This window comes from Alosa sapidissima, chromosome 19 (assembly GCF_018492685.1).
Source record: "Alosa sapidissima isolate fAloSap1 chromosome 19, fAloSap1.pri, whole genome shotgun sequence".
NCBI lineage: Eukaryota > Metazoa > Chordata > Actinopteri > Clupeiformes > Clupeidae > Alosa > Alosa sapidissima.
In genome coordinates this window covers 29,535,546-29,550,322 of record NC_055975.1, presented here as the reverse complement: position 1 = coordinate 29,550,322, position 14,777 = coordinate 29,535,546, and the positions used below count along the sequence as shown (strand labels likewise).

Here is a 14,777-nt window from a genome sequence, read left to right as displayed (position 1 = left end):
GGAGGCAAACGTTAGGTAGGCAAACTTTAGTTTTGCACTTCAGCTTGTATTCGGTGTAAACAACCAAGCATGCGTGGAAGCCTGGAGTTGTCAGCGTTCTAACTTTGAATAAAATGGGAGTAATACGGGAGGCTACTTTTGTGCCTGTTCGCTACAGCTATATTTTGCATATTGCAGCCAATACGTCAGCTGGGCTAAAAGGCATATTAGGTTACCTTTCCTTCTCTCACTGCACCCTCAGAATCTCATCCTGTTCCTCCTATATCCGATGAATTCGGTGGATAGAAGAACTAATTTCTTCAATCTTTGCATCTTAGCTGGCTAGTCTAACTTTCCGCTTTTTCTGCGCGCTCTTGGATTTGATAGAAGCGACTACTAGCGAGTCACAACGCGAAACTGCTAACGTTGATGGGAGGTGTAGTTTTTATGCTGCATTCGCGACGTGATTCTATGGTTTGCACAGTAATGTTTCTCGATGTTGCGGTGTATTTTGTAGACAAACATTGACATAGTTAGAAGTCATTCGCACCAGTGCGCCTAAATATTTTTTTGCACTCGCACGGCATCATATTTACTCACATGTGCGAGTGAAATGGGCGCACTGTAGAGCCCTGATATGGGCTTACTGCACTAACCCATGTAGATCATATGGACTTACTGCGCACTAACCCATGTAGATCATATGGACTTATTGCACACTAACCCATGTAGATCATATGGGCTTACTGTATTGCACTTACTGGACTTCCCTTAACTGGGGGCAGGTGTGGATGAGGGTGAGGATCCTATTGGCCCAGATCTCAGTCAGGCAGCCCGTCAACAGAGTCACCTTCATCAGATCAGGCAGAGAGGACAGATGCGCCATTAGAGCATCCACACACTCGTCATACTCTGGACTGCTGCAGTATGTAACACACACACACACACACACACACAAACACAGAGTCATTTTCACAGGAATATACACAAGACCTGCACTACAATTTAGTTAATAGTTAATAAATATTCAAGACGGAAACCGAGAGAAAAGACTCACTTCTCTGCTGAATGTGTCAGCTGGTGAAACATGTGGAGGGTCTCCCTCAGCTTGGTGCTGGAGAGCTCTGAGGAGAGATGAAGCGCCAGCTGCAGTCCTGAGGTTTCTGATTCAGGGGAAGAATCTCCATAGTGGGCGATCCCTAAGCTGAAACCCAGCAAAGGGAAGGAATGTAAGATTTTTTTTTTAAAGTATATTTTTTGGGCTTTTTGCCTTTATTTGTATAGGACAGTGAAGAGTGAGACAGGAAGTAAGTGGGAGAGAGAGATGGGGTGGGACCGGGATATGACCGCAGGATTCGAACCTGGGTCCCCGTGGGCACTTGGACCCGTATATGGTATGAGCACTGTAGCCTGTTGTGCCACAGCGCCCCCCAGGAAGGAATGTAAGATTGACCATTTTCATGCTCGCTAGTCGCTACTCCACTGTATATATGCACTCAGTGCTTGAAGTGGAGACAAAAAGGTGCTGGTACTCATCATTCACATGTATCGTACGGTGTATCGATGTCAGCGAATGTATCAGCTGGTATCCAGACATCAAATAGGCCATTATAGTCTTCATTTTTACAGTGAATTAAAGATACTAAGACATATTGGTGATGCACAGTGTGCTTACTGCTTAGTGCCAACTGAAAAGGGCTGAAAAAGCTTCACTTTTGACGCTTCAAGGTAAATCTTGCCTTTGTTCAGGGCAGAGGCAGGGATCTTGGGCTCAAAAAGGTTGGTGACCACTGCAGAAAGTAATGCACTGATAAGGCATGGCCTGAAGATGGTCTGCGCCGATTTTTGTGAAGATCAGATGAAATTTGTGAAATTTGTTGACCTCCTAATGGGGTCATGAGTCAATAGGCCCGTTCGAGATGAACTGCGGCTGACTTTGGCTGACTTTCTACGTCAACGTGATCTTCAAAGGCAAGCCGGGAGGAGCTACAACAGAAGGCAGCTTATCCCGGACAGACCGGCTACAGTCTGCCTGATGTGAATCACGGGGGACATTACGGGAGATATCGTGGAATTTTGTGTGCAATAAATACAGTATAACTGTACTGTTCTCATCTAGCATGAAACAGCAAGTTAAACTTAGCCTGGCTAGCGCCACCACTTCTCAATGAGACGTGGTCTGGGAACCAAACGTTCATTTTCTCGTATTTGAAAAAAATGCCCAGATCCGTTTATTGGGTGCCACGGATGTCTATCAAATGCGTCTGTGCATAGCTCATCATCGTCTTGCTTTCCCCCCTGTTCTGTGATTGGTTCCCTATCTGAGGCAAAAATTAGGGCGGTAGTTTCCAGGCTGCCTTAGCAGCGTGAATCAAATCACGCGCAAGGCAGCATGGAACACCCAGGCTAAGTTAAACTCGTTTCCTCATTATCTTCACCAAGGAACAGGCAGAGTGTCGTTTTTGGACGAATTTAATCAAGAAAAGGTAAAACTACAATAAATACAAATTACACAGGTAAGTATAACATGCTACAAATTATAGGATAATTTCTTTCTTTTATAGGTTATGCTAATCTTTCAGCCTTTCAGGTAAGTATACTTCTAATTAACCAAATCAAATAGTCACATAAAATATCTAACCTTTCTTTTCTATTTTCTTACAGGTTTATCAATAAACTTACTGGCTTTGCCGCAAGAAAACACCAGGATTAGATGTGCAGGGCAAACATCACTTCCATCTGCTGTGTCATTACATGTGCCTCTTCTCTCTCTAGTCAAACTAAAATGGCTGCCTTCTTTTTACCTTAACAGGAACTAGAGATCACAGGTCAAATAACAAAGTCTTCAACTTAAGAGTCCTTTTTACAAAATACAAGTTTTCCTTCCCCTTATATTACAATAACTTTCATTCTTACTCCTTAAAATAAACATGATGACTGGTGAAATAAATTGCTATGATGTAGTTTAAATAAACCACTGTTGTCATACAGTTAACAAGCCTGCATTGAAGCATATACATTCAATATCAAGTGTTTTCCATGTGTGTCTATCTATTTAACCAATAGCATAAAATAACAGAATATCCAAACGTTTTCAGTAGGCTAGCCTACCATTGTTGCAGAAATCACATATAAGAAGCTATCCCTTCAATTTCTATTAATTTTCGCATATTCCAACATAAGGAAGCAGCATGAGAAACCTGTCAAAATCGTCATGGGGAGATTCCTTCCAAACAATCCTATCACATCTTTGAACTGACGTCATGAGGGTGGGTTTCAGCTTGTGCAGTCCGTAGAAAGACCACTGCAAGAACTGGATGCAGGTGAAGACCACCGCAATAACGAACAAGCCTAATGTACCAAGTTTGGTTTTGATACATGATATGAGCTCACTTCCTGTTTGGCGGCTTTGCCACCAATTTCAATAGGCTGTCACGGGTAAACGCTTTTGGCTCCAGAAAGTAATGCCTTTGTAAGACATGGTCTGAAGATAATGTGTGTCAAGTTTGGTGACGATCGGACAACATTTGTAACCTGTGAAAATTGAGTTTGATTTTCGCCAAAATCCAACATGGGGGAAAATCCATCATGTCGAGGTGCCGATATGAAACTTGGTGAAATGAATCATGGGACTTTTCCCAATCAGTCTGCCAAATTTCACAACTTTTTACCTGACGGTTCTATGGGCTGCCATTAATTCAATTCTGGTATTTTGCACAACCCTGGTGTGTGTGTGTGTGTGTGTGTGTGTGTGTGAAACGGACTTACACAGAATTGTCCTGATCTCGACCCAGTATAACACCTGAGCACAGACTCTGTCCATCTGGTCCCGTCTCCTCAGATAGGCATACCCTGCCATACATAACACTGGGTGAGGCACAACACAGTACACACACACACACACACACACACACACACACACACACACACACACACACACACACACACACACACACAGCCTGCTGCCATACATAACACTGGGTGAGGCACAACACAGTACACACACACACACACACACAGCCTGCTGCCATACACAACCTGCGATTCCCTTGTCCATTGTGACATGTGAAATGATGTCACTTCCTCGTGAGACTGCGTTTTTTTTTTTTTTTTTTTTCAAACACCAACGGATAAACTACACATTCCACGATATTCCACGAACATCATAACAAGCAAAACAAGGCAAGAAATTGTTAATAGAAAACAATATCAACATTTTAGAGTGGCCCATCCTGAGTCCAGACCTCAATCTGTCAAAAAATTGAGCACAAGGCCAGAGTGATGGGGAAAGGAAACCTGGATTGCTGCTAAAAAGGTGCGGTCTAGAATCATTGTGGAGACATGGAGAGGCTTGGTAGGTATTATAAGACCCATTTTGAGAGATGTGATGGCAAATAAAGATGTTTCCGCTGACTATTTAAAAAGGGTATGAATAATTTGAAACACCATTTTTCATAAAAAATTTACAAAAATTAAAATGCTTCTTTTTCTGATTCCATGTTTCTACCACATTGTCTTTTGGCATGTGTCAGTTTCATTTTCAGTCAGAACAAACATATTGATAAAAAGAAAATCACACACACACACACACACACACACACACACACACACACACACACACACACACAGATATCTTGGGTATTTTGGAGTATGCATCGAAACTGGGTGGCAGCGCACAGCACACACATTTGTTGCACAAAGGTTTCAGCAAAGCAGGCGTAATCCAGACTGGTTAAACAGCGAGAAACAGTGCTTGTGAATGCATGATACTGTTCAGTTGTGGCCAGCGTAAATGATGTTAGAGAGGCGGAACGTGAGGTTCAGGTTTGGTAAACAGAACGTAAAAAGGGACATGCAGTTTGTGCAGACTGTAGATGCAGTTTGTGCAGACTGTAGATGCCAAAGTTTATGCCGCAGTTTATGCCATGTTCGTATATGTAAGGACATACATAGACTTCTCCAATAATACACAAACAGAGAGCTATAGATATTATGGCATCACATACACCACCACATGGCTCTTCATCTGTGTCCTGCTGAACTGCAGGAGCCTCTCAGCAGTGGAGAAGGAGATGGTCCTCACGGACAGCATAACTGCACCGACACACTTCTGCCTTGAGAGGGCGCTCAGGAGCTGCTGCACACTCTCCTCTGACAGACTGCTGTGGTCTACACTGTTGGGTAGAGCCCACAAAACACACACACATTTTAGTCTTACGTATGATTATGTTGTCATGGGGATGAATAATAGAACTCAGCAGATGTAAACAACTCTGTTGAAATGAAGATCTCGAGGGGCATAACTTCCTGTGTCTGCTACAGGGTTGCTGATAAGGACCCAAATCTTAGCCCATCCAAGAGATCCTGATCTCCTTATATGGGCAAAGATGGCAACTTTTGGTCGTTTTTGAAGGCGAACTTCAAAGGTCTATGAGGTGCCCTAAGCAGACTTGCTTTATGGTGGCCTGACTTGGCTTGGCTTGACCTGACTTGGCTTGACTTGCTTACAAAATCATTTACATTACACTGCAGCCTAATGTAAGAAGCCGCATATTTTGGAATTGTAGACGCATCATTGGGGATGAGAATGGGCTTACTACAGTTGGTGCAAGAGCTTGTCCTTCCCGAGCGCCGAGATCAGAACATCTACATCCTCATCAGATAGGTCCTGCACAGCCAACCTTCACACACAGACATACTGAATCAGAATTCCTGGAACTGAAAGTTGGATGATTTGTGCACAGTATCGACAGAGATAGTGGATAAATGTCCAGAGACAAAGTAATGATGGTGGTAGCTGGCATTACAAACACAGAAGTCTACAGAGTAATGGACCTCTGAAGTTCGCCTACAAAAAAGCAGCCATCTTTGACATCCGGTATCTGGCGATTTTTCCTATGGGAAAATAACATGGGGATTTTTAATTATCGCATCTTTTAAACTCTCGTGGGGATGAAAAAGTCTGAAATGCAGACGTTTTCCTGAACACACTTTGTCCTCTGCCTTCGAGTGGATACTGTGATCTCCGGTACATGAAGGCGGCACACTTAGATTATTGCTTCCCTAGAGCTAACTTGCAATGCAACTTGCCATAGGTAGTTAGGTTCAATTAACAACCGGATCTCCTTATATGGGCAAAGATGGCCGTTTTGGTTCTTTTTTGTAGGCGAACTTCAGAGGTCTATGATGGTGACAGAGTGGCACACACACACACACACACACACTGTTGCAATTCGTTTTTTTCCAATGCATTAACTGACTAGAGCACAGTTAATGCATCAGTTGTGCTATTACATGGCCCCTGACATGCTAATGAGATCCAGCAACACGGGCTAATGAGATCCAACACATGCTAATGAGATCCAACACATGCTAATGAGATCCAGCACATGCTAATGAGATCCAACACATGCTAATGAGATCCAGCACATGCTAATGAGATCCAGCAACACATGCTAATGAGATCCAACACATGCTAATGAGATCCAGCAACGCATGCTAATGAGATCAAACACATGCTAATGAGATCCAACACATGCTAATGAGATCCAACACATGCTAATGAGATCCAGCAACACATGCTAATGAGATCCAGCAACACATGCTTTTGGACTGCCATGATATCTGCCACCAACACCACAATCACAATTTACACAATCACGATAGTGCCAACTCATCAAGTTTAAAGACATTAAATTGTGCCCCCCAAAATAGTTCCAAACATGCTTGTCTAAGATTTGTAACCAACAAGACTCACACGTTTGGTTACCAGTGCTGTGGACTGAGAGGCACCAGAGGGGCAAAATATACAGGTCCACTTACCCCAGCTCCACTTACCCCAGCTCCAGTTACCCCAGCTCCAGTTACGCAGCTCCTCACACCTGCTCAGCTCCAGTTACCCTAGCTGCTCTTACCCCAGCTCCTCACACCTGCTCAGATCCAGTTACCCCAGCTGCTCTTACCCCAGCTCCTCACAACTGCTCAGCTCCAGTTACCCCAGCTCCACTTACCCCAGCTCCAGTTACGCAGCTCCTCACACCTGCTCAGCTCCAGTTACCCCAGCTGCTCTTACCCCAGCTGATCTTACCCCAGCTCCTCACACCTGCTCAGCTGCTCTTACCCCAGCTACACCTACCCCAGCTGCTCTTACCCCAGCTACACCTACCCCAGCTGATCTTACCCCAGCTCCACCTACCCCAGCTGCTCTTACCCCAGCTCCACCTACCCCAGCTGCTCTTACCCCAGCTACACCTACCCCAGCTGATCTTACCCCAGCTCCACCTACCCCAGCTGCTCTTACCCCAGCTACACCTACCCCAGCTGCTCTTACCCCAGCTACACCTACCCCAGCTGCTCTTACCCCAGCTACACCTACCCCAGTTGCTCTTACCCCAGCTACACCTACCCCAGCTGCTCTTACCCCAGCTACTCTTACCCCAGCTGATCTTACCCCAGTTCCTCACACCTGCTCAGTGCAGGCTGCAGCATCCTCAGCTTGTCTGCTGTTATGTTGCACTTTTCGAGATTCAGGCTTCTGATGGTTGGGCAGCACTGCAGGCAGTAGAGCAGCACCCAGCAGTCTGTCCTCGTCAGGGGAATGGAGTAAAAATTCATCACACCCCAAGCCTCCATGGCTCTGCGCACAAATGGAGTTTCCTCATGGTTGTCCTCGCATGGCTTTCCCTCATGGAGCTCATAGAGACAGTGGAGTATGAAGAGGGTCATGCCAGCCTTCTTAGAGTCCGAATTCCTTTTGATGAGTCCAAGCATCCACTCTTCTAGCTGCCTTCGAATGGAGGATGGGGAAGGCAGTTTGAGATGCTCTAAGTCCTGCATGACTTCTCTATTTGAGAGGCCAAACAGAAACTGAATGACAGGTAGGAGATGCGATTTCATTTCACCCCCTTGGAAAGATTTGAGCAGCTCTTCGACTTTCTCCTCATTCTGGTCAAAGGTGTAGTAGAGTGCAGTGAAGAACTCCTGGAAACTCAGATGCATGAAACTGAACATTTCTTTCTTTCGGACATTCTTCTTCAGGAGGAATTTGCACAGGAAGGGAACACTTGCTAGATCTGGAGACTGGAATGGAGCAGGAAGTGAAGAGTGTTTCGTTTGCCTTTACTCTGCTCAATGCCTTCTCTGCTACCTGCTTATCTTGACAGAACTTCTCAAAGTACTTCTGCACCCCCCTCTCAGAGAAACCCAGAGTCTCAGTGTAACGCTGAGGGCGTTTGAGCAATTTGCTCAGCGTGTCTGCAGCAGTGGGCCTGGTGGTGACCAGCAGGAAGCAATTAGAAAGGATTAACCCCTTCAACAGAGCACTCAGAATGCCCTTAACAGGAGCTGGTGTGAAATGGTCTGTCACAGATGAGTTATTGATTTCACTCATTGTGAATTGCAGTTCATCAAATCCATCTATGAGGACGAGTACCTTCTGTGGTGAGTCCTTTAGCTTCTGTGAGATCAGTGGGGTAAATGTCTGACTGCAGCTCACAAAATCTATCACACATCTTTGTACAGTAACATGGTTCAGCTCTTTACATCTCAAATGTAAAATAAGTTCAAATCGATCCTGGTAGAGGTTGCCTGATGCCCAGTCCAACATGATCTTCTGTAACGTAAAGGATTTGCCATGTCCAGAGTGGCCCTGAAGAATGACTGCTTTAGGAACATCTCGGCCATCAGGCCTGAATAACTGGTCCACGGTGGAGCTTTGGTATGTCTCTCTGGCACTGAAGAAACTTTCCCCTCTGAAAGAGATCTCCCTTTTTTTCTGTTCCTCCTCACCGTGTTTCTGGACTATCAGCAGGTCAGTGTAGCGGTCAGTCAATGCCACATCTTCACATGGGAGTGAGTTGTACTCTTGCACTCTCTCATACTGTGAGCAGATCCACTTCTTATAATCAGAGGTCATTTGGATCAGGTCTGCAACATAATCAAAAGCGACATGTACGTTACTAAACACACAAGCATCTGATACAGCAGCAAGGACTTACTTTGACAAAATGAATATGGACAAAAGCTACTAATGTTTTCTATTAGCAGTAGCTTATTCCCATAGCTGATCAGCACCCAAAACAGCTTAATAAGTTTCATACTGTATGAGCTTTAAGGCCCCAAAACAGCTTAATAAGTTTCATATGTGCCCAAAACAGCTTAATAAGTTTCATATGAGGTTTAAGGCCCCAAAACAGCTTAATACGTTTCATATGAGCTTTAAGGCCCCTTTCATCTCCTTCTCCTTCTCTTTTTGTAGACTGTGAATTTGATTTGATAGGAACAAACTTTACCAGTTGACTGTGTTATCAGGTATATGACTATTTTCCTTGAACTTTTTGGAGAGCTACTCAGAAACATGTGGCGACCCTTAGTTTAATAACTACTGCTCTACAGGTAGGGAGTGTGTGTGTGTGTGTGTGCGTGAGCATAGGTGTGTGTGTGTGTGTGAGTATAGGCGTGTGTGGCGACCCTGAGTTTAAGAACTACTGCATTACAGGTAGGGAGGGAGTGTGTGTGTGTGTGTGTGTGTGTGTGTGTGTGTGTGTATGTGAGCATAGGTGTTTGTGTGTTTGTGTGTATGTGAGCATAGGAGTATGTGAGCATGGCAATGGTTCGAAATATAAAGAACTCTGATAGACATGTAGGAGAAATATTATTTTAAACACCAGATATTTCAACAGTGAACACTCACCAGATATTTCAACAGTGAACACTTACCTACTTCCTGTATGGGTTTGGCCATAGCTGAATCAACAGTGAACACTTACCTACTTCCTGTATGGGTTTGGCTATAGCTGAATCCCGGGTGCCTGCATAGTGTTAGAGAAGACGACTTTAGTTTGGGCCTATTCAGTCTCCGCTCAAACACACTGTTGAGGGAACAACTGTGTTACCTGCTAAGAAGTCACAGAGGCCACAGCAGCCCATATAACATAGCTACATCTATAACATAGCTACATATATAACATCTACATCTATAACATAGCTACATCTATAACATAGCTACATATATAACATCTACATATATAACGTAGCTACACTGTCTAGGGTATAACATAGCTAGATTGTCTAGAGTATAATATAGCTAGATTGTCTAGGGTATAATATAGCTAGATTGTCTAGTCTAGAGTATAACATAGCTACATTGTCTAGAGTATAATATAGCTACATTGTCTAGAGTATAATATTGCTACATTGTCTAGTCTAGAGTATAATATAGCTACATTGTCTGGAGTATAGCTACATTGTCTAGGGTATAATATAGTTACATTGTCTAGAGTATAGCTACATTGTCTAGAGTATAATATAGCTACATTGTCTAGAGTATAACATAGCTACATTGTCTAGAGTATAGCTACACTGTCTAGATTATAATATAGCTACATTGTCTAGGGCAGGGGTGTCAAACATAAGGCCCGGGGGCCAGATCAGGCCCACCAGCAGGATTAATGCGGCCCCCCAGATGTTTTGGGTAGGAAGAGAAAATTAGAGAAACAAATATTCACATCCAGTTGACCTATATCATCTAATATGAGTTTGACACCCCTGGTCTAGGGTATAATATAGCTACATTGTCTAGAGTATAATATAGCTACATTGTGAGTATAACATAGCTACATTGTCTATAGAGTATAGCTGCATTGTCTAGAGTATAACATAGCTAGATTGTCTAGGGCAGGGGTCTCAAACTCAAATGAGCTGGGGGCCAATTCTGCCAACGTCATCTGATTGGAGGGCCAGCTATTTCTGAAAATGCAATGTTCTTTTTTTCAAATACCACACAAAACTGCAAACAGAAAGTGCAAGTGTTTTTATGTAGTTTTAGACACCTGTGCTAGCAACCTTAGCTTATAAATAAAATAATAATAAAATAAATATTAATACAAATTATAAAATAAATGAAAAACATAAAAACAGGTATGTGTGTTTCACACCAAATAAAAAGATTTCCTCTCATAACTTTTTTAAACCTGGCAAACTAGGCATCAGGGTTAAGAAAGCAACACCATTGGATTTTTATATCAAAATTTAAAAGGCCATGGCTTGAAAGTAGTCAGAGATAAAGTCCTACTGTAAATGTAAAAATCTTTAGTAAAACAAAAGTTTATGAAGGGGGTAAATTTCCCCATCTAATTTGTCACTGGATGGCAAGCACCTCAAATTATGCACCTTTCAGTAAATACTGGATGAACATATGTAAGCAGGTTTACTTTCCTTTTTTCATATTACCCACATAACAAATTAACAGGAAAACACCTAAGATGTATACCAACACCTAAGATGTTGTGGTTTAGTAATTACTACAATATAGGCCTACAATAAAGTATTGTCAAACAGTTCCTATCGCGGGTAATCTGCAGTACCCAGAAGTTCGCATCATATTGCGGGTGACTTTGTAGTTCTTTAGAGCCCTATTTCTACTAGCCCTGCTGTCTGTACCACATCCATTAAGGACACTATCATCACGATTACCACTGCAACCTCCAAGCTATGTTGGGCAGAGGGTCGAAACAAGCATGGTATGCTTAGTGGACACCGTTGTATACACGCACCTCCATTCACAGACGCACCGTGACTATCACTGTCATAGACGATCGATCATAATCTCCAAAAGGATATTCTCCTTCAGAATTAGAATAGGTGAATAACATAGCTTACCTAAGACTTCATCACACGTGAACGTTTTTCAACATTTGGTGTAGGCCTGTTTCTGCTTAATTTCTGCAACACTATGGCCTGCATCGCTTCCGCGTCATTACAAATGCACGTCTTTGTGTTTCTCGCATGTAATACAAGTATTTCCTGAAAACTTTGCGCAGCGATTTTGGGTTTGAATCAAGCTCTGGATTTCTTGCACATGTGGAGCAGAGTAGGCCTACAAATGAGATTTGTCACCATACCTGGATCTATCGTCTATTTTAATCAGTATCGTTGTTTGTCGCAATTAATAGCCTCAAGGGCCGGATTACATTATTATTTTGTCATACGTCGCGGGCCGGAATTGGGCAGGACGCGGGCCGGGTGTTTGAGACCCCTGGTCTAGGGTATAATCAGAGCCGGACAGTAACGGAGTACATTTACTTGAGTACAGTTTTGAGGGATCTGTACTTTAATTGAGTATCATTTTTGGGGAGTACTCATGACTTTACTCAAGTACATTTGAGTGGCAAATATTGTACTCTTTACTCCACTACATTTCTATCCATAACCGTGAGTACCCGTTACTTCTTCTAAAAAAAAGGAAAAAAGAAAAATCTCGGAAAACCCTCAATTTGTTGTTTCCCTCTCAAACATGATTGGATTGTGCAGGTGCCACTGATTGGGACAGCCTATCAGCAATCACCTTCAGCTTTCCGCCAAAGTCAACTCCATGGTCAAATTTAGATAAGAGATGAAACCATGGACGAGACAATGGATGAAGACGCAGCAGGTCCATCCCGGAAATGTGCCAACCTGTGGCCCCACCTCGCCAGACTATTAAAATTTTCTGAACAAGTTCATGATAGTTTTCGCTTCAAGTGTTTCAATTACAAAATAGTATTTTGTATTTGAAATACGTATTTTAAATACATGTATTAGAAATACTGACCATCCCTGGCAACATGGTAAAAAGATGAAAATGATTTTACTTTCAATTCCTTTTACATTCTCCAACGTATTAACATTAACAATTTTCATAACTCCATGTAGGACGTTTCTGTACATAAATGTAAGCACTGTGGCAGTAGTAATGCAATATTTAGAAAATGTAGACTACTCTTGTACTCTTAATACTCAAGTACTTTTAAAAACAAGTACTTCAGTACTTTTACTTAAGTAGACATCTGACTGTTGTACTTTTACTTGTACTTGAGTAAAATTTAGCAAAGGTTATCTGTACTTTTACTCAAGTAATGAAGCTGTGTACTCTGTCCGCCTCTGGGTATAATATAGCTAGATTGTCTAGGGTATAATATAGCTACATTGTCTATAGAGTATAGCTACATTGTCTAGAGTATAACATAGAGTATAATATAGCTACATTGTGAGTATAATATAGCTAGATTGTCTTGAGTATAATATAGCTACATTGTCTAGAGTATAATATAGCTCTCTGAATCTCCTACTGCCAAGTTGACACACACGCACACATCACAGTAAGGACCTACTTCCAAGTTTGTGCACCACACAAACTGTAGGGCTAGCATGTAGGATAGCTGTTAGTTTCTTTAGGTTGCGAGTTGCAGAGGGCTTTAGTTTTGGTTTACAACAACCTCAAGACAGATTGAGAGTTTGGCCTCCCTGCTTGGTAGCACAGCAGTAGGTTCTCTAATGCAGAGCTGTTGGCATCTTACTCACCGTGATGATGGTGATGATGATGAAGATGGTGATGTGAGGTGTTGCTGATGTTGCCCTGGACTGTGTTGTGTGACTGAGTTGGAGCTGAGACATGACTTCCAGCCACAGCTAAGATGTTGACCTCTCCTGAAGCCCCACTAGGGGGCGCTACTCAGAGACAGGCAAGAGAGGATAATGAACTCCTGTACATTTTCAACATTACTACTATACATGATGTAATGCAGACATACTCCAGTAGGGAGTGCTACAGACAAAGGAGATAAGCACAGAGGCCTCTTCAACGTCACTAATAAACACAATGTAATGTAGAGACACCCCAAGAGGCGTTGAAAACTGCCCAACTGATGATGCAGTTGCACTGCTCCTCCTTTAGGGGGCTTACACTGACTGGGTGAGTCCATCCACACAGTCTGGATTCTCCGATGTCACTCAAACTCCGCTGCTGCACCTGAGGACAGCCATGCTGGGGGGCACAGCAGAAAACCAAAAACAAACAGCAAAATATAAATATGTGCACATGTACCGTACACAACAAAACATGGCAAAACATTAGAAAGGCCAGTCACAACGGTGGGAGAATTTAGGCCAAGACCCACAGACCTGTCAAATAAGAACAAGATCATGACAAAGCTGCAGCTAAACCTTTCACACACATACAGTCATGGCCAAATGTGTTGGTACCACGATTCACTGAATTCTTGTACATTCCTTCACTCAACATCAAATGATAAGCTAATAGGCCTACAATCAGTCCACCTGAATGCTGATCAGGGAATCCTAACATGCTAATACAATCTGCACACAGTCCACCTGAATGCTGATCAGGGAATCCTAACATGCTAATACAATCTGCACACCACATGAACACTTATCAGGGAATCCTAACAGCCCTCCTTAATCACTCAACTCGACTTTCAACTTTATTGTCCCCAGGGAGCAACAGGTTATGCAGCAAGGCAACAAAAACAATAATAGAGTAACATACAGTAGACCACACACCTATGTAGCAAAAACAATAACAGAGTAACATACAGTAGGCTACACACCTATGTAGCAAAAACAATAACAGAGTACAGGCTACACACCTACTGTATGTGGCTCTAATGTAATGATAAAACCCCTAGTGTGCCAACAAGTTAAATATGCTAAATAGTCCTAAACTCAAGCTAGAATAATCTACAGAGGTACTGCTGTTCAGAAATGTTATGTGTATTTGTAATCAGGGGTGTAGTGGTAAAATAAGAGGTGGGTAAACTATGAGGTGGGTAAACTATTCTATGATTTACGGTAAGGTGGACTGTGCTATGCGGTATCAGAACTTTTAAAAAGGCAACATGCTTGATGATGGTGGAGGTTATTGTCCAATGTTTATAACAACACCAGTGGTATTAAATGGTTCCAAGAGTGTTGATGAGTGTAAAGTTGCATTTGGTGAATACACATCTTTGAGAGGTGGATAA

At 42.7% G+C, this 14,777-nt stretch overlaps 1 protein-coding gene across 1 annotated transcript in view; it reads right to left on the bottom strand.

Moving 5' to 3' along the window:
* The window catches only part of LOC121693347, a 51,144-nt gene that overhangs the window by 33,448 nt on the left and 2,919 nt on the right, over positions 1-14,777 (bottom strand). Inside the window, 10 exon segments of the mRNA XM_042072711.1 lie at positions 741-899; positions 1,037-1,183; positions 3,748-3,831; positions 4,986-5,153; positions 5,577-5,660; positions 7,430-8,055; positions 8,057-8,907; positions 9,747-9,788; positions 13,318-13,464; positions 13,700-13,780. Of these exon segments, the coding sequence (XP_041928645.1) occupies positions 741-899; positions 1,037-1,183; positions 3,748-3,831; positions 4,986-5,153; positions 5,577-5,660; positions 7,430-8,055; positions 8,057-8,907; positions 9,747-9,788; positions 13,318-13,464; positions 13,700-13,718 (2,327 nt within the window). The 5' untranslated portion in view covers positions 13,719-13,780.